Below are 20459 nucleotides of genomic sequence, written 5' to 3' on the forward strand. Positions count from 1 at the left end.
AAAGTTTAAATTTGTCAGTAAAACAATTTTTGTCACCGATACAGAATTGGGCTATAATACTGCTCCGACACCGCCAACTTATTGCATAAGAAGATTGCTCAATGTGTAAAATATGTAGACACATTTCAAAACAATGGCACTCAAAATTAAGATATTATACTAAAATTACTGAGTTTTCAAACTGATCTGATATTTTGGTACATGAAAATATCAACTTTATTTTAGTACCAAAATTTAAAACTGTTAAATCAATCTGGACAATTCACGGTTTATTGAAATTTCTGAGGTATTTATTTGTTTTGTCGGCGACTATTGATGCATGTACAAGACCAAATTAAATTATTAGAAACGAAAATGCGCTCTGTCCGACTAAATGTTCCGCATACACATGGAGCAAACTTGTATTACTTAAAATTAATTAATTTAAACTTAATAATAATAAAGGAAAAATATCTGTAAGGATATCGTTGAAGAACTCACAAGAGGTAAAAAAATTACCATAAGGTTTGCTTCCCGGTGGCTGGAGGGGATTCGTCTGAGGCAGTGATTGATCATTCTGGCCACGCACATTCGTCAACGATGGAAATTCCGTTGGGTCGAGTAGCGCGGGCGTTGCCGCATCTCCACTGCCACCAAACACATTGGGAAACCCACTTGCACCACCTCCAGTACCATAGCCACCGCGGCCCGATTGCATAAAGCTGCCCATATTCGACTGTGTGAAGAAACGAAGGTATGTGTAAGACGTGTATACAAATTGCATTGGTAACGAAAATAAAAGTTAATCGATGCCTTAAAAAACTTACCATAGGGCCGCCACCTAACGCCTGCATTGCTCGTCGTTCGAACGTTTGTTGACCAAAGATATTCGCGCGACCACCTCTCGATAACGCCGGACCGCCCACCGACAATTGTGCATTGCGATTCGGTGAGAGTTGAGGTTGTTGCGTTTGTCCATAATTCGCACCGCCTTGAAGAAAAAAAAGTGGCACACGTGATTATTGGAAGATTGAAATTATGTTGCTACAAAGGGGGTATATCGATGGTCCTAAAAATTAACTTTTCCTACTGAACATTGGCACATGTCTCTAATCATTTTCTAATCCATGTCTAAGCCTTACTAAATTTTTTTAAAGCGGTGATAAAAATTTAGTACTGATTAGACATGAATGATCATAGACATGTGTCACTGTTCAGTATAAGGGTTTCTTTTTTAGTTTTGAGTGATGTCGTTATTGCAGGTAATCATGGGTATATAAATATGTATGTATAACATTGAGAATAACCAAAATAATTCCACCGGGACTGGGAGTTAAAAAAGCGTATTTCGATCAGCTGCCTGAAGAGATAATGTTTCTCGACTCGACGGTAGAGCTTGGGGCCCAGACAAAGAAACGTATAAGGCGATTTGCCATCTGGTTCTAAATTATGTCAAACGCAGTAGAGAACCTAAAGAGTTGTTAGAACACTGTACTCAGGACTCCCACGCGATGACTTTTTATATCCCCGAGCATCATCTCTCAATGAAGGGGCACTACCGAGCAAACAGTTCCTATTAGGAAGATACCGCGTGGGCCAACCTTCTCTGAGCCACGTCAGAATCCATCTGATGGCTTTTATGTAGACTATCCGCTGATTTTTTATATCGTTGTTTTTGTTGTTGTAACAGCATACAAACTCCCTAAAGAGTTTTTGGGAAGTGTTGCCGGAGTGACAGTCGTTGGCCAGATTTTTATCTGGAACGTTCCAGATGCGTAGACCCGACTGTAGTGGGAACGTCGTCGGAGGTCGTGTCACGAGTTCTTAAAATGCTTATAACGGGGTGCGTAAAAGCCTCTATTGTTGTTGTTGTTGTTGTAGCGGCTACAACAACCCCGCCCAGGACGGTTGGTATCTCAGTCGTTGTCGTCAAGTTCCACTAACGGCAACCCTAGGAAGCGTGCAGCTTCTGAGGGGTTTGTCCACAGGGACAAGGCCGTTAGGGTTGTCGGGTTTTCCGGGTTGTCTTAACTACTACTGAGAGAAGAGCTGTAGGACTTTATTTTTAGCTAAAGGGTCACTGTTCCTGTTCTTTGCACAGTATGAGTATTGAGAATACTCTTAACGAAATTTGGACTCCTATCGAACTCATTTTTTTTTTTTAATTTTACTATTGCTTTATACATCGACTTATTAAAAAAAATGTACTAAAATCGTTCCCTAATCGCTACAGTTGCAAATCCTCAGCGATCACTAGTGCTGCGATCCGCAGAACTGGCCTGGCGTAAATGTTCCCGATTAATTGCCGAACAGTAACTTTAGCGGGCGAATTCGCTAATTTCCTGTAGCTTACCTAAAGATATTAGGCGCGCCGCTGCGCCGAAGCCGTGACCACCTTGTGAATACGAAGTTAGTCAATAAGTGGATGCAGCGCTTAGACGATTCTAATTCAAATAATTTCCACCTAAATATACCAACATCCTGCTTTTGAATTTGTGTAATTCAACATCTAAATTTTTTATTTGTATTGCAGCAGCATTCGTGAAAAAACTTACCCGTTGGAAACATGCCAGACGTAGGTGTTACATGCCCGGAGAGTGAACTACCACCAAACCCACCTGTAGTTCGCCCCGTCATTGACGCGTTTGCTAAACTTCTCGGAGGTTGTTGAAAATTCAAATTCGCCATGGTCTGAAAAGAAAAATTAAAAACGTGTGATATAAACAAATACATATATGATAAATTATTTTTATGTTTTTATTGTTGTTATGAAAGCATACAAATTCTCCAGCTTTTGGGGAATGATGAGCGAGTGACAATTTTTGGTCAGATATAAATCTGCGTAGTTCCGGTCATGTAGACCCGACTGTCGGGGGAACGCCCTTAAAGTAGTATATTTAAATTTTTGATTAATGCATTTGATTTGTTAGTGTTTCACTACTAAGTGGTACTTTTTGGATACATTATTCAGGACATTTTCTGAATCGCCTAATGTTTTTCTATAGGGCCGTTGGATTTTTCGTTGTGAAAATATCAAGTTGATAGAATCGAAGCAGTTCAGAGTTCAAAAAGCTTCGAAGCTTTCGAGGTTTTGGAAGCTTGATCTTGGTGGTGTAAAGCAATATATTGAGAACTAATTTTTTTTCATAAAACTCTGTTTTCTATTTTTTACGGTCTTGTATAATAGAAAGTTTATACAAAATGATAAAGCACAAGTACTAACCCATGAGAGGGCGCGCATGCGCAAAACACCAAGTAGGTAAATTTGTTTATGACAATTCACATACACACACATCGAGATATGTTAACCCAACATCAATAAAAAAAATAATATTTCCTGGAAAAAGAACATCGTACCCTTTTATTTGTCCTTAAACGAAGAGCAGCAAACTTAGACATTCCTAAACTAATTCGATTTACTGCTGGGATCGTATTGCAATTTATGCAGGCACACAAAAGCATAAACTCTCACATTCACACTTTGCAATAACGTTAACAGCAAAGTTTAAGAGAATGTAGTAAATGGCAACAAAACTACAAAACAAAATGGTTTAGAATGAAAGAAGCAACGAAACACGATACCAGCTGCTTTGCAGAAACATACTCTCCATACATGGATGGATGGCAGATGAAAAGATAAACTAAAGGAAGTGGAGCTCTTTGGATGGCAGATAATTATGGGTGTGTTACAAATGGCAGTACAATTTCTGGTATTTCTGAACTTGGAGTTAAGTTTCTGCACTTATCGGAAACTTCAAACAATGAACGCTTTTAGTTTGCCTTTAGAGTGGTTTGCCATCACTTACTTATTTTTAATGCTCACTAATACCGAACAGCTATGTGTTTTATTATTATTATTATTTCTTTATTTAGCACTAGCTATTTTAAACTTACAGGTACATTTTTACATATACATTCATAGTTTCAATAGATTCTTATAGACTTTTTGAGTATTAAAATATGGCTTCTTTAATGTAATCTATTATCAGACATCTAAATACAATAATGTTTCTCTCATTCTTTATATTATTAGGTAATTCATTAAATATTTTCAGACTTTTATACAATAAAATAGTTTGTGTCTTATTAGATTTATAGAGAATAATGCTGAAATCATTTTTTTTTCTTAAGACATAGGGTTGGTTGTTGCTGTTTTTTAATTTTTATTTTGAAATTAGAACTTCTTGCAATCACGGAATGATGGAAGTTTTCATGGTAGAAATACGCTAGGAGGTTTAATATATAGCCCGACGAACGGCGAAAATTATTAGAAAAAAAAACTTGCCGGATTTTTGTTGGATCAGGAATCGGATCCTCCTCATTTGTGCGAAAGATAAAGGTAAAAGGTTATAAGCGTTATTGCATCGATTATTTATAAAATTAAAACTAAGAGAACTCAATAGTCAAAGAACAATAGCTCATTCATGAATAGAGTATACCGGGTTAAGATTAGCATAATATTGACCAAAGGAATAACGCGGTTATTAAAGGTTTTTAAGTCTTGCACCAATTCAAAATATTTTTATTGAGTGGTAAACTGGGGGACATATTGAAAAATTAAAAGGAAGAAAATATTATGAAAGTACAGAAAAAGTTGGAACACCAATTCAGCAAGTGTATCACACTAAAAAAATAAAATGCTTCTCGTACGTATGAAGCAATACCAGAAATTTTCAATGCAATTCCCTGTCAAATTATGGATAAGTAAAAACATTAACAAGCTGACAACGGGTCAGCGAAATTGCGCATATGGAAACAGTGCTTTTAGATATTATTTCGGTTTCAACCAAAACGAAGCTTTCTTTCTCAATTCGACAAAACAAAGCACTTTATATTTCTAGTATAGATACACTTGATCCAATGGTGTTCCAACTTATTCCCTTATCCCTTCAAAATACCTAGCTATCAGTTTACCGTTTAATAAATTAAAAAAAATGCAAAGATCTGTATGATGAAGTACATATGTGAATGAATGTCCACTCAAAAGCTGCAAAAAAATACGCCTCTGAGCATACGCTTTACTACACGCAGCACAGAAACTCTACGTGCAGTTAAAAGTAGTTAAGCAGTTAGAACACCTAGTAGTAGTAAACCCGAGAATGGCAACAAAATTGCAACCAGAAGCTCCTATGAAGAATCAACAAAGCACTAGCTCAACAATGCAATAACAAATACATACACAAACGTACATACTAAGGTATTGTTTCTACCAATGCTGGCCCAAGCATAAGCATGTTAACCGCAACGGGAAGTTAAGAATCAGTCAAGTCAGCTGCACTTAAATGTCTTGCCAACAAAAACAAAACAAAAAACATACACAATCGGCCCGTCATTGTTATAATTAGGGCTCGGAATCTCATACAAATCCATTTTTTTTTTTTACTGGGCATCTTTAAATGGAAATGGTTGATATATTTGCGAATCATAAAATTTGCTTTAAAATGGCATTCAAACGTTAGTGCATATTTTGCAAAAAATACCCGTGTTTTTGCATATTAATTGCGCTCATCTTTGTATATTTTATAATAAATGAATATGGTTTTTCATATTTTAGCTTTTTTTGTTTTACAAACATTTAAATTTAGTGCGAAATCTCTTCGTAAAAAAAATACATTTAATTTTTTCCCAAATATTCATCTGATTAACTTCTTGGATAGACAAGCGGCCATTAAGGCACTCTCTTCTATCTCTGTTAGATCTCAATTAGTGGAGGACTGTAGGAGAGGGCTGGCTTATATCTCTTACCAATACGAGATTACCCATGTGGGTCCCGCGACATAGGGACATTAACGGAAACGAGGCAGCGGACCGAATGTGTCCCACGCAAATATTATCGAAACTTATCATTTTAAGGCCAAGCAGAGGTGTAACCGTACAGGATTGTACAGGATTATCCGGCAGTTATGGATGTCCTGCGACCCACTTAAAACCATAGCTCTCTTGGGAATGTGCAAAGAACTTAAATACAACTTACTCCAGTGTGCACAGGGTACTGGCCCGTTCGGGTACATGCCGAAAGGATTTGATCCTTCAACAGGTTCTGTCGCAGTTGCGACGACCCTGGCTAAAAAGAGACAGTCAATCACTCCCTTGTGAGTGTCCAGCCCTCGCAAGGATGGGGCTTAAGACACTCGGTTAGCCATTCTTAAAGAATGTTTTGGGGTGCAGCTGCTTCTCTCTGTAAGACGTACTGAAATTCATTAAAGCCGCCAAATGGCTGTAGGTTGTACAAGTTGTGGAATTAAAATGACAAGCTTGCTAATTGCCTGTCACCAGGGTGACAATCCACTTAAACCAACCAAACATTTACCTGGAGCAGGATTAAACGGTCAATGTTTCTATTTGTACAAGATTGTAACTGTCTGCTTGATTATAAACTGATTATAGTATTGCATTTTAAAAATTGCTTTCGTTACTTTCTTTTTAAAATGCATGTGTTATTTATTTTTGTACCGGCAACAATATATTAGAGAAATAATTTTAATTGCTTATTTTACTTGTTTATAGCGCATATTTGTGAATTTTGAGTGCATACTGTATGCGCATATTTTAGATTTTTTTTAGTGCATGAGTTTCCGAGCCCTAGTTATAATCATTCAACCAGCCAACCAAGCAAGCAACCAGCCACCAGTAGCCAACTTGCCACCACATAACAAAAGATTCTACATTACTTCGTATGAAACTATGCCCATGCGAATGCCTCCCTTTTAGCGAAGGTGTGTGCACACAAATAAATGTTTGTTACTGTATTGACAGTGTAAAAACCTGTGCATATGGCACATGTAGTGAGCATATAATGAAAGGAGACATGCATAAAGGATATAATCGATGGCAAATATAGAAGCTTCGTTGTGAAGCAAAAAAAAAACTTCAAATGCACAATGGCAAGGTGGCGTTCAAATATATATATGTAAGTATGTATGTATGTGCATGTGTTTATATGATTGCGAGTCGCGCGATTTCTGGACAACAACTTATAGCTACATGTGTTGTTGTGTTCTTTGTTTATGTAGTTGAATTTGATTGATTTCAACGTTGGTAAAACATATTACTGTTGTTGTTTACGTAAGATACGTAAGGTAAGAGGTAGATGGGGATAATTGCACATACATATCTTCATGCATAACGTGTTTTAACATATACACACATAGTACGTTATTCAAAGCAGTTGTGTATTTTTATAATTTAGGTACTACATACATATATCTTCTTTGGTACAATTTTATTTCTCATTCCTGTATGGTTTCCCGCTGTTTTATTGACTTTTTATATAATATATGTATTATAGAAATTCAGCAAACCTAAACAGGTAAAATAATATTACAGAACATTCGCAGCACAACAGCACTATTTAAATTAAGCACCGTTAGTGATGTTTTTCTATTTTGAATTTTTTATTAAATATTAGTTTGGAGCACAGTATAGTTTGGAGGAAGTTTCCCGCTTTTTTCTACATCCAATTTCTGTCAAATCCCGCTTTGAACATCCTCTATTTGTAATTTAACCACACGTTCCTAGTACATATGTATATTAACTTACCTAGGTTTCTCCCTTTCTCCTCTGTTCTCTGCTGCTGTTTAACACACGATCGACACACTGTAGTTGCTGCGTTCACCGCATCTAACATTCCAAGTGACCTGTTTTCCGCAGGAGTTCGCGCGCACCGCAAAACGTCGCAACTTCTGCTACACTGCGTCTGAATTCCTTAACTTGTACAATTAGTGTCGCAAAGCGTTTAAAGCCTGCGTACTGAATTTATTTTTATGCCAAGGTAATTTTTACCCAAAAACGTAATGCTTCGAAGGAAATGTGGCTTCTAATTGTTGATGAATTGCTAAATCAAATGCCGTCGCAATCGTTGCCTGTGCGTCCAATATTAAAATTGATACATAAATTTAAACTCACACGATGGTAAATTTTAAAAGCTTACGTTATCAGATGTAGATTAATCAACAAATATTAATTCGACGCTAAAATTGTTTTATGTTGAGTTTACTCAAGACCTGAGCAAACTACAGCTGGTATCGGTTTATTCGCCGATACAAAGACGAGGATGGCTCATTAGATGGTTAACGAATTGCTTTCCAATTTGTTTTCGCCTTTTGCTAACTTGTTTCTTTGTTCTTGGGAAAGAAACTCAGTGCGCCTCTTGAGGTGCCTAGTTTAGACGGAACGACGAAAATTTTCCACTTCCCTATTGGCGCTTAGGGGTAGCCTTCACGGCCTAATTGGAGTCCTTTTTCTTATACTTCAGAGCTTTCACACAGGAGATATTGAATCTCAATTGCAATTTGCACATAAAATGCGCTTTCTGGTTTTCTTGCACTACTACTTTTACACTTTTTTGTTCACAAAAAATTGATTTCAATTTTTCACACAATTTTTCTAACACTGCGATACGACAATGGCGACACGAACACCTCAAACGAGTCGACGAACGAGTAGCTGAATCAACGCTGAATAAACATGAAGGCTGAAAGTGCGCAGAGTCGTATGCGAAATACAAAAATTTGTGCATAATTGTAAATGAAAAAAATTAAAAAATTTCTTTGCAACAAATGTTCCATACTATAAAATAGTGTGTTAACTGTTAAATTTGCACGTTTTTTAACCCTCTTTTGAGTTTAAATATAGTTATTTGGTGTCAAGGGGATTATCTGGAATGTATAAAGAAACGTAGCCTTAAGGGCCGGTTACTCAATGTCTGGTTAACACTAATCTCCGTTTAAACATCATTATCGACGTGTTCGGCACCATGCATATAACATGGAGTCGGTAATGTCGATAACGATGGTTCACCGGAGATAAGTGTTAACCAGACATTGAGTAACCGACCCTAAGGGCCGGTTGTTCAATGTCTGATTAGCGCAAATCGGAGGTAGAAGCTCCGGTTAAATACAACTCCGGTTAAATAAAATCACTACTTGCCGGTTAAACATCATTATCGACTTTTTCGACATCATGCCTTTAACATTTGATCGATAAAGCAGTCGTTGTAATTAACCAGAGCTTCTACCTCCGATTAGTGTTAGTCAGACATTGAACAACCGGCCCAAAGTTTTTATTAGAATCTTGCCACAAAGAGCTGGATCTTTCGGCTTTTAATTCAAAAGCTCCCCTAGCCTAATAAATATGCACTGTGTATGCTGCCTTAAATTCGAAGATTCGAAACCCTTTGAAGTGCTGATAATGCAGTGGATCAGTATTTTTTATAAGCATCCCTGCAAGACAATGATAAATCTGCTTTTTGAAGATGCTTTATTTATTTATTTGATGTCTAAAGTTGAAATATTACAAACTATACAGTTATATTTTTAGTAACAAGTTTAATATCTTAAATGAACTTAAAGAGTAGATGCATGATTTTGATTCCGACAAGTCATTTCTAAAAATTCGAGAAACAGTTGTACTCCGACAAAGCCCTATTAATGGGGCATTTGTATTGTAGACGGTGCTATCTATTTTCCCAGTTCTTTTGGGAATTATTAAACAATTTCCAAAAAAACGGCTTTAAATAGTTGCCTTCCTGCCAAATACGTCTATACAAAGGAAATATTTGTAATAGCTTAAAGGCCAAAATAAAACAGAGCAGTGGCAGTTGTTAAAATCAACTGTTACTGCTAATATTGGCAGTCACTGCCGCAGCAAATAAAATACGGCGTTGTCAGTGACAGCTTTTTTTGACATTCCCTTTTGTTTGTTTATATTTTTGTTGCTGTCTTTTAGGCAGAAAATGGCTGCATTTTATTTATGTCAAATTCAGCATGCGAAGTTTGCTGCGATAAAGGCAGTGGCAGTGAATTTAGAATTTAGGCTAAACTGAGCAGTACTGCCAGCTGCCACTGCTGTATTGTGAGTCGCTTCATTGGACACCACACTTTCTAAAAAACAGCTGATTTCGAAAAACTGCCACTACCACTGCCACTGCGTTATTGTATTTTGGGCTTAAATTTGCAGAACTTAATTTTTCATTAGCCGCGTCTTGCAGGGCATTATCAAGCCGAATTGAGGCAAGGCGCATCCATACAAGGTGGTGGCAATTGCATATAAGTAAAGTCCCGTGCATTTTGTTATTGCTTTTTGGTACTTCAGGATGTCAAAACGAATGGGTATAGGAGATCATTTTCGTCATTTTCGTGCATTTCCTTTCGTTGACATCCTAATGATGCGCCATTTCGTCTTGGATGACATTCTCGTGTACTAGTGTATAGGCAAAAATATCCAATCAGCTGTTCAATCAACCCCACCTTGTATTGATGCGCCTTGAATTGAGATATTCATAAGCCGATTACAACCCTGTCCTTACATTGACAGCTAAATTCATGGGATATTCTTTCGAAGTGACAAATTTCCCCAATCATATGATCGAAAAAAAGATTGGAGCCAGTCGAAAATTTTTACACGACGGACTGACTTGGGGTAGCGCGCAGGCACACATTTCTACCTACTCCTGCTATTCTGCAAGTAAAATAATTTTTCACATACCTGGCAGTTCAGTTTTACTGATTTTTGTCAAGAACTTATTCAAATTAGATAAAATTTAGCAAACGCGTGAAAAAATTAACTTTACATGTGTATTTACTGCAATTTTTAGGAATCTTGAGATTGTGAAAACTGGATTCCATCGGTGAAATCTGAAAAATATTCTGTGTGAAAAGAAAAAAGAAAATTTGCAAAGATGGCACTCAGCGACGCAGATGTACAAAAACAGGTGAGAAGAATTGTAAAATATATCAGAATAATGGTCTAGCAACGGTGCAAATTTTCCCCAATTCATTTTGCCATAGTATTTTTGCGAATATCCAATTGGAAAATTTTAATGCAGCTTTATTTAACGCTATGAACGATAGCAGCAGTGTTGGCAGCCATCATGTCATGGGATTTATGTCATGTGAATACGGAGTGTGTGATAGTTGTGAATACAAAGAGAAAAGAAACTGCAAAGTGCTAAAGCTAACTATTTTTATGACTCGCAATTGTTAAAGAAAGAATTTACATAATTTTCTAAAAAATTCACAAAAGTTAAGGGAGTTTTCACTTCTTATTGGAAGGTAGTGGGCAAAAATCAACGGCGCTAGTCATGTGACACACTGGAGATTATGGCATTAGTGTGAGTGAGACAAAATGAGTATCATGCTTAGTTCAAGGCAGTTATCTCGTTTTATTTGCTGTAAAGTACTGATGAATAGGAAATCGAGTTGGGCTAAGATAAATGGGGTTTAAAATTTGATGAAGTGGGTGGTGAAGGATTTTTTTTGGGAAAGGATAGTTGTGGGGGGTGACAATTACCAAAGAACGCACAAACATATCACAAATAGGCGGATTATTTTGCAAATCTGATCATTATTTTGATAGGCCTGTCTAGGACCAATGCACCCCTCTTGCTTATTTATTGTTTACATATTTGGCGCTTGAAATTTAAATGTACGTTCCGATGGCGGACTCAAGGATTCTCCGAAATTAAAATTTCAAAGCTTAACTGGGGGTATCATGTGATTAAAGATAGTGGGAGAATGAATAAATATAAATGTGTAGGTACACACATATCGCACACTGAGATCGAAAGTGCGATCAACTCGGAGGGGGGGATTTACATCCAAATTTCCCGATATGTATATACTATGTACATATACATATGTGCGTGTAACACTGAGTTAGACCGGAGACCGGTTAAAATAAGATACATTTTTACTTGGTAATAATAGAAACGAATCCGTTTTAGTTTATAAAATATTTAACAAATATTTCGATACCTTTATTAATCGCAGATTAAGCATATGATGGCTTTCATTGAGCAAGAAGCCAATGAAAAGGCCGAAGAAATCGATGCTAAAGCCGAAGAGGAATTCAATATTGAAAAGGGACGTCTGGTGCAACAACAGCGTCTCAAGATCATGGAGTACTATGAAAAGAAGGAGAAGCAAGTGGAACTGCAAAAAAAGATTCAATCATCGAATATGCTGAACCAAGCGCGTTTGAAGGTAATAAACTAATCAGTCGATTACGGATGCCAACCAAAGTTCAGTTGGGTTGTCAGCGGCAGAAATATTATTCTAATTGGCGACCGAGTTGCTACCTTGGCAAGTGCATGTTTTGAGCGAGCCGCGGAAATTTTGATTTTGTTTATGTATTTTTTTAACTGTTTCTTCATAATACTTACATATCGTCGCTGGTGTAACATGAAAAGTATAGTTTTGAGAAAAACGAATGGGAAGTTTTTATAAACCATTACAACCCATACAAATACAATTTCGTTTTTCGGGAATAAATTAGTGAGCCAAAGAGATATTTAAGAAAACTAAAGATTTTTCTAATAGATTAAAGGATTGTCTATCCAATGGTGCAATTATCGAATAATAGTGTATGTGGCATTTACACTGTTTCTTTATTCGAGCGACGATATATTATACCCAGCTGAGATTGCGTTGCAATCTATAATCGACCGATTATTTATAATAAATAAACACAACAAATTTCTAATATTAAAATTTTTAACGAAGGTTTTGAAAGTGCGTGAAGATCACGTTCGCAATGTACTTGATGAGGCCCGGCGTCGTCTTGGTGAAGTAACAAAGAATCCCGGTGAATATAAAGAGGTTTTGCAGAAACTTATCTTGCAAGCGCTCTACCAGGCCATGGAACCGAGTGTCATTTTACGCTGCCGTCAGGCCGATATTGGCCTACTTAATGAAGTGCTACCCGCGACAGTTGAGGAGTACAAGACACAAATTGGCAAAGATGTGAATGTACATATCGATACGGATAATCATCTGTCGGCGGATACTTGCGGTGGAATTGAGTTGATTGCCCTCAATGGACGTCTAAAGGTATTTTTTGTTTAAATAATGAAATGATAGCGTTATTTTTAATACATAATTTCGACGTTTAGTCCATTTTCTATGCCTGGTTAAGTCATATAGAACCCAAAAACCTCATATATACGTGTTTGCATGTTTGGAATTTTCGGTAAACACTTCTGTTTTTAATTGTTCCAGGTACCAAATACTCTGGAGTCCAGATTAGAACTGATTGCGCAACAACTTGTGCCAGAGATCCGTAACGCTTTGTTTGGTCGTAATGTCAATCGTAAATTCACCGATTAAATAATTTAAGTGTAAATACTATGCAACAAACAAAACCAACAGACATACATATAAATCCTACATACATATTTAAAGATGAAAACAAGTAAAAAATACTGCAAAAAGTAGTTGAATGTGAGTTTATGATATAATTTTAAAATGCATATAAGAGTTAATTTACCGAAACTTAATTGTTAGCTAATAAAATTGTCAAAATATATAGTGGATGGTAGGAAATTCATAAGGCGGAATTGCGATAATACTGCAACAGCATGAACTCAATGTTTGGAATAATAAATTACTCTCAGTGAGAAGTTTTCGTAGCAGCGAAAGTGCGAAAGAAGAGAAGACAAACAGAGGGGCCTCCCTATAATAATTTTGAAAACAATTTATATATAAACATTGCATTGTGTATATCAATAACACCGGGTTCCATTCAAAGATTCGCTGCCGTGTTACAACACACAAACAATCGTTCAGGAGCATTTGCAAACCAATAAGATATTCATTGTTTGAAGATACATAAATATATGAAATTATTAAAACTACAGACAATGAGCGCAGATAAATTGTAAGAATGAACAAGGCAGCCAAAAGTAGACAACTTAAACAAAAAATGTGGACACAAAATTGTGTTTTTAGTTATTCAAACGAAAAATTATATTCATTAAAATGCATAAAACTATCTTAAAGCAACAAACACACAACACATGCATAAATTGTATAAAACTAATACATAATCACACATTTATATACATTCCTGTACAAAAATTCTATTATGCTCGCTATTAATTTGAGAAATTGTTTTGTTCTGATGTCGAAGCAGCGATTAATAGAGCTCAGCAGTAAATTTAGAGTCAGGTCATGTTTTTAATGCAAACTCTATATCCACGCTTCATTGCTTGCTGCGGCTTCATGAATTGAAATACATACATATAAACATAAAATTTCCGTTTGAATTTATATTGTATTTTCGGAATACAACTATTGATGTAATTTACATTATTTGTTAAAATTTTCTATATCTAAAATTAAAATGTTCCCTCTATTTGGTTTAATTATAAACATGCACTATTAATAGACGTTTGTTGGTTGCCTAATGTTAAGCAGTTTATATAATTATATAGTAGCTTGATTAGACATTAATTGATTAGACAAAAATATAATCGTACAAAAAGTTACGGGCACCGCACTTATTCGCCGAAAAGCGTGCAACAAAGCAGAGATAGCGACAAGAAGAAATCGGAGGATGGTAAACATGTGGAATTGCATACGTACAGATGAGGTGACCCATGAAGCTTGAACTTTGCAGCAGTGTGCACACACTATCACCAAAAGGCAGTTGGAAATATTGGTAATAATGCGTTAGAAATCATTTTAAATGTGTGGCATGCAACATGTGTATGTGAATTACACGAAATTTGTGCTCTGAACATGTACTCAAATGGTGGGCAAAAAAAACCTCAGCATCGCTATATTTCAAACACTGAAATAAAAGCTCTTTATGTTGTGTTCTATTCGTTAAACAGCATTGTAGTTGATTTCACTGTGCGAAATGTAGCGCTCGCCGAAGAGATATGTTCGGAAAACAAATTTATTTTCCTACGTAGCGAAAAACTCAGTCTCATAAAGTTGTTTGTTTGTTGGTTGAAAGCGAATACGGGATTTTGCAGTTAAAAATATTTACGAGACGTCAGTTCGTCTTTGCGCAGGCGTGTTATTAAAGTTTTTAAGTGCTTAGAATTATTGAAATAAAATACTGTTTCAAAAGTATTTTAAAGTACTTAAGAGTTTTATTTCACAAGCCTGTAGTTAAGTTTTGTGGAGTTGCTTTTTTGCTGGTTTCTCACTATAGTTTATTATAATCAAGTGTGTATATGTTTGCCACAATTCTTTTAGTAATCTAAATGTTATCAATAATCCAAAAAAAAATAATAATAATGTATAAAAGTGTTGGAAATAATGCTACTGCACATTTTATAAATAACCTTGCGTATATGAAAAGTTTTAATGAAAAAAATTGGAAATATGTAAATCTCCGCTTGCTGCTGTATGTACGCATCTGTACGCATCTTTCCAACAGAGTCCTCGCTGCTGCTACTGCCTGCTTGCCTGTTGCCGCCTCGCTGTTCATATCAAATGAGCTTTAGGGAATGTTTGTAGCTTATTAAATGTTTTAAATTTGTATTTTTGTGCCGTTTTTGATTGTATCCTTCTCTTCTTTCGACTTTCTGTTAAGTTTAAAAGTATTTTTTTGTAAATGTATAATAAAAATTGATTTTTTTTTTGCAATTTGTGTAAAACAAACTAAAAATATAAACAAAAATGCTTTGCCTTTTTTGCTTTAATTGCATACTTATTATTGTTAGCATATAAAAATGCAATATTTTAGAACTAACACATACACACAAATATAACTAGTTCACCTAAATAACCGATGATGGGGAAGCTGCATTAGATTTGCTGTTATCATCGTTGTTCCAAAAAAATAAAGTATACATACACAAACTACATACATGCATATAAAATGATATTTAATATTAATAAAACAGTATTTGATTGCGACAGAGCGTACGGAAACGAAAAACAGAAGTGAGTCTTGATGTTGGGGGGTATTGCGGCTTTTGATTGATTCAGCGTTGTTGGTGTTGGTTTTTTTTTGCTGTCGAACTCGCCCAGATCGGGTAATATCTCGGTCGTTGTCGTCAAGCTCAACTAACGGAAGGCCCAGGAAGCGTGCAGCCTCAATGGGGTTGGTCCACAGGGACAAAGTCGTTAGCTGTGTCGGGTTTTCCGGGCATACGATGAGAGATGTTTCGAGTCGTGGGGTTTCTCTCCGCATGCCGGACACTCATATGGCACATCTGCGTCTAATCTGCTCAGGTATGAGTTTAACATGCTGCAGTAGCCAGAGCGAAGTTAAGCTATTGTGGTTCTAGTCTTCCGAGGCAGATGAAGCTCCGTCTCGTCGATGTCAGGCGGTTGTGGGCCTGGAACGGCATTCACAGGTCTGGAGTCTACATAACTTGAGACTGACTCCCTGTGAATGCCGCTCAGGGCCCGTCGATACGCAGACGGGTCCAGAGGTTGTTTAATGAACCTTTTACTTTGTTGACAATAGCGTTTGCGTGCACAGAGGAGAGCAGACTGTCCAATGTTACTCCGAGTATTTTGGGGTTATTCACCGTCGTGGTGTATTATCGACGTGAATTCCCAGCGGTAGTCTGATCTCCTTCGTCCAGGTGGTGAACAAGGTCGCAGAGGATTTTGTAGGGGAGAGAGTTAGGCAGTAAAGAAGCGAGAAAGCTCGGAGAGATACCCGTTTACTTTCGAGCACAAGTCATCAATTCGATTCCCAGACGCCATTATCGAACAATCGTCAGTGTAGGAGACAATCGAGATTCCCTCTGGTGGTTGAGGGAGATTTGAAATATAGTAGTTAAACAGTAATGGGGAAAGGACACCACCCTTTGGGACCCCCAGTTTTATTTTTCTAGGTTTGCTCGATTTGTCTCTAAACATTACTGACGAGTGTCGACCACTTAGATGATTCGCCGACCACCGTTTAAGCAGCGTGGAGTGGCTGACCGTGCCAAACGCCTTTGACAGGTCCAATCCTACTAGAATAGTTCTCTCACAGGGACGATTGCGGTTTAGGCCATTGTCTCATTGTCATATCGTCATTCAGCACGCTTTCCAGATTGTCTACATCTTTAACATGTTTTTGCAGAAATTATTCTGATTATTTAATTTAAAGAAACGAAAAACCTATTACTCCAACAAAGTTTTGTAAAAAACAACTCGTATAGTTTAAACTTTAAATCATAATTTATTTTAAAATTCTTAATCACTATGTGTCGATTGTTATTGTTAATATTTTCTATTTAATTATAAAACAACTACATAGTTAAAACTCCAGTCAAAGGGAACTATTTTTAGCGTTAACTTTTCCAATTTAAATGTATTATGTGTACATTACGTGAAAGTGTGTTCTTACTACAATACAATAAACGTATTAATCATTCTATTTACTCTTCATATAAGATAAAAGAACATTTATTAAATACATATTCAAGTAAATGGATATTTTATATACATATGATGTACATACATACGTTTGAGGGATAGGAAATATCCCAGTATATAATTTCAGCAGTTAAAAGTTCTTCCGAGAGGCCTTCCTGAGAGTCAATAGGTCTTCCACTCTACATTCCTTTTTTTTTGTATGGAGTGGCAGTGTGCGGGAGTGTTGAAGGCCTTCTTTCGCTACCCATGGAAGGCCCTCCAGAAGGGCTTTTATAGGCCGTATTTCAGATGGTTTTTAGAGGAGTTCTTTTAAAGTTGCTTCTTTAATTTATAAAAATCATACATACATATATTTGAAATATTTGCTTAAGGTTCATATCTAATATGTGTTATTGCAACTTAAAATGTTTATTGAAATTCATTTGTAATGCCAAATATAAATTTTTGCAATAGCGTAAATTGTAGGCCTCTTAGAACGGCTTTACTTAAGAAGGCCTAACTAAATTATCTTCGGGTATAATTTTGAATTGCAGTGATTAGTTCCGTTCAATTTAATAAAAGTATTGGTAAAATGTATTGCATATATGTATGTACAAGTAAATAAATAAATACAATTATTGAAAGTTAAATTTATTGCAGAATTAAGTAATTTATTTACATCCATAATGTTACCACATTGCATAAAAACAGGTATAGTTATTAAAAATTGTTTGGTCCAGCTTAATTAACGTTTTTCATATAACGTTTCAAGTACATACATATTTATTGCGCTTAACGGAAAATTTCAGATCTAAATTTCTACTTCTCTTAAAATTTAAAATATTTTATTTTTATATTCTTTAAATACATATGCATGCAATTTACCAGCTAAATCGTATACTATTAGTTTTTGCAGCGCTTTGATACCATATTCACTTTGCCGCCATTGCAATGCTTACCATTTGACGCACAACATGAACATCCGTGGTGGTATATGGCTCTATATCTTGCTTACCCATCGTGACATCGCAATCCATGCGCGCCACGCCGCCATTACTTGAAGGTGCACCTGCCACAGACTGTGCTGAGGCATGAAATTCTATACATTTTGTAACCGTCAATAATTCATCCAGATTGCTTACACTAATACCTGCACCTGGCATTATGACGATGTCACGATGTTTGGCAATTAATTGTGCAAGATTTTCACTTCCCTCGATAGCAGTCGCACGAAAGCCGCTACTAAGTAAACGCTTAAAACCCAGCTCCTTTATTATAGTGACTGTTTCATGCATCAATTGCGGATTGGTGAGATCGAATGCTCGATGAAATGTGACTGGCATGCCTGCAGCACGTTCTATTACACGATGACATTTTTCCACATCGATTGTACGTTGGTCGGTGAGGGCACCAAAGACAAAACCATCAGCGCCATTTGCACGCAGTAGTTCCAAATCCAAAAGCACTACTTCCATTTCTGAGTTTGAGTAGGTGAAGTCATTACCGCGCCTCGGCCGTAGCATACAGTAAATGGGTATGCTAATGAGCTTTTTAATCGTCTTCAACGAACCAGGAGATGGTGTTAGGCCGCCTTCTGTTAACGCCGAACAGAGTTCAATACGTGCCGCCCCACCTTCCGCTGCAGCTAGTGCTGATCCGATTGAGTCGACACAAACTTCCAATTTTATATCGTGTGTAGACATTGAAACTACGAGTTTTCCTTTTAGTTTAATCCAGGGTCTGTATTAATTTCAAAATATATATATCACCTGCCAAACAGTGACCAAAACAAATTTATTAGTGGTGGTAGATACTAGCTCTGATCCAGTACTCCATGAACTTACAGGATTTTACACGAACTTGCAGGAAGTTGCAGGAAAAATGTTCCCGTACTCCAAAATCCTGTAAATGAGAGCGACTTTTGGAGAGTTGTGTAGAGAATGAAGTTGCAAGATTTTACCCGAACTTTTTCTTCTGGTAAAATCATGAAAAGTGTCAAGCAATCACTGGTTGACGTTTTTACAGGAAAAATGGATTTTTTGTTCCCGTACTTTTTGTTGTTATTCACTTTTTACTCTCGCTTCAGAGAGTAATTTTGCTGTTTGACAGTTTTACAGGATTTTTCACGAAAAGTATTGGATCAGAGCTAGTGAGTAACAATAATAAGTACGGGAACAAAAAATCCATTTCTCCTGTAAAAACGTCAACCAGTGATTGCTTGACACTTTTCATGATTTTACCAGAAGAAAAAGTTCGGGTAAAATCTTGCAACTTCATTCTCTACATAACTCTCCAAAAGTCGCTCTCATTTACAGGATTTTGGAGTACGGGAACATTTTTCCTGCAACTTCCTGCAAGTTCGGGTGAAAATCCTGTAACTTCATGGAGTACTGGATCAGAGCTACTTCTTTTTATATTTCTCTTGTGGCAGATACTTGAATATATGTGACTGTCCCGGTTACTCAATAAGGCTGGGATACTATCGATAGTAATATCGAATTGAAAACTGTCACTATTGATAGTTTTTGAAAACCAACGATGTCGGTTTTAGCGAAACTTCTCTCCTTACACATCTTAACATTACATTATGGCTGATTTATTCATTCTGAACGTTTGGAATAAACTTTTTTGTTAACTTATTCTTTAGAACGTTCCTGATGATATGTTAACGTATATTTCAAACGTATTCCGTTTATTCCGGCTGTGAAATGGGATTATCCGGAATGTATAAAGAAACGCAGCCTATTTGTTTTCATCCAAGAAAATTCACAATACATTCGGCAAACAAAAATGTTTAGTTATTGGAATTCCATACCTGTTTGTGGAATTTAGCCACCATTTTAGAAGTGTGATTGAATTCTTCCCCTTTTTCTCCTGCTTCCAAAAACCATCCCTGTGGGTGGGAGTGTCAAATTATAGAAAAAGCTACTTACGAAACCTTTAAGAATTAAACCATGTGTTAAGATCATGAAAAGTGTCAAGCGATTACTGGTTGATGTTTTTACAGGAAAAATGCTTTTTTGTTCCCATATTATTTGTTGTTACTCACTTTTTACTCTCACTTCAGCGAGTAATTTTGCTGTTTGACAATTTTACAGGATTTAGTCCCCTTTCAGACACGTCAAGTCTTGCCTTCAAGTCTGCTCGTTCGTAGGCGAAGGAGGTGGGAAGAGTACAGATACCACCGTACCGTCAATTCGTTTCAAGTTTTCCTGTCTCTTTTGATCTTTTCGTTACTTCCCATTTAAGAACCAAGGACTTGAATTCAATTAAAGTTGACGCGTGTGGAAGCAAATAGAAAACACACAAGGAAATGCGAAAAAAATTGCTTTCAATCTGAAAGGGGACTTACCACGAAAAGTATCGGATAAGAGCTTTAGAACCGATTCTCTA

The 20459-nt window shown here is 36.5% G+C and overlaps 3 protein-coding genes across 8 annotated transcripts in view; 1 reads left to right on the forward strand and 2 right to left on the reverse strand.

Moving 5' to 3' along the window:
• Positions 1–8425, reverse strand: part of LOC118740838 (regulator of gene activity) — a 15180-nt gene extending 6755 nt beyond the window's left edge. For 2 of the 4 annotated variants that reach the window (XM_036472582.1, XM_036472564.1), the window contains exons 1-5: positions 7910–8425; positions 7519–7841; positions 2535–2670; positions 807–970; positions 499–715 (exon numbers count right to left, since the gene is read on the reverse strand). In XM_036472582.1, the coding sequence (XP_036328475.1) occupies positions 499–715; positions 807–970; positions 2535–2667 (514 nt within the window). In that variant the 5' untranslated portion in view covers positions 2668–2670; positions 7519–7841; positions 7910–8425. Of the gene's footprint in view, positions 1–480; positions 716–806; positions 971–2534; positions 2671–7518; positions 7842–7909 lie in introns of all 4 variants that reach the window. The other 2 variants (XM_036472556.1, XM_036472573.1) reach the window with 2 other exon arrangements.
• Positions 8426–10334: 1909 nt separating this feature from the next.
• Positions 10335–15582, forward strand: LOC118740859 (V-type proton ATPase subunit E). Of its 2 annotated transcripts, XR_004993190.1 has the most exons (6): positions 10335–10443; positions 10574–10690; positions 11748–11960; positions 12480–12806; positions 12975–13196; positions 13260–15582. XR_004993190.1 is itself a non-coding variant. In XM_036472596.1 (5 exons), exons 2-5 carry the CDS (start codon positions 10658–10660, stop codon positions 13080–13082), a joined length of 681 nt encoding a protein of 226 aa, XP_036328489.1. In that variant the 5' UTR covers positions 10335–10443; positions 10574–10657; the 3' UTR covers positions 13083–15582. The 2 variants fall into 2 exon arrangements, 1 of the variants encoding a protein (XP_036328489.1); XM_036472596.1 differs by having other exon boundaries at positions 12975–15582.
• Positions 15583–16912: 1330 nt separating this feature from the next.
• LOC118740867 (copper homeostasis protein cutC homolog) lies at positions 16913–18948 on the reverse strand. 2 transcript variants are annotated; one of them, XM_036472608.1, is made up of 2 exons: positions 18911–18948; positions 16913–18835 (listed from the first exon to the last, which is right to left on the reverse strand). In XM_036472608.1, exon 2 carries the CDS (start codon positions 18767–18769, stop codon positions 17999–18001), a length of 771 nt encoding a protein of 256 aa, XP_036328501.1. In that variant the 5' UTR covers positions 18770–18835; positions 18911–18948; the 3' UTR covers positions 16913–17998. The 2 variants fall into 2 exon arrangements, with proteins under 2 accessions (XP_036328501.1, XP_036328508.1); XM_036472615.1 differs by lacking the exon at positions 18911–18948 and adding an exon at positions 18836–18877 and having other exon boundaries at positions 16913–18774.
• Positions 18949–20459: the final 1511 nt, after the last annotated feature.

The sequence above is a fragment of the Rhagoletis pomonella genome, unplaced genomic scaffold (assembly GCF_013731165.1).
Source record: "Rhagoletis pomonella isolate Grant_MI unplaced genomic scaffold, Rhpom_1.0 Rhpom_scaffold_00001, whole genome shotgun sequence".
Taxonomy (NCBI): domain Eukaryota; kingdom Metazoa; phylum Arthropoda; class Insecta; order Diptera; family Tephritidae; genus Rhagoletis; species Rhagoletis pomonella.

Excerpts from the sequence above, each read along its gene's own strand:
- LOC118740867 (XM_036472608.1), bottom strand. The coding sequence starts at position 18,769 with ATGTCTACACACGATATAAAATTGGAAGTTTGTGTCGACTCAATCGGA.
- LOC118740859 (XM_036472596.1), top strand. The coding sequence starts at position 10,658 with ATGGCACTCAGCGACGCAGATGTACAAAAACAG. Across the intron at positions 10,691-11,747 it reads ACGCAGATGTACAAAAACAG|ATTAAGCATATGATGGCTTT; the intron begins GTGAGAAGAATT and ends TATTAATCGCAG. Across the intron at positions 12,807-12,974 it reads CCCTCAATGGACGTCTAAAG|GTACCAAATACTCTGGAGTC; the intron begins GTATTTTTTGTT and ends TAATTGTTCCAG.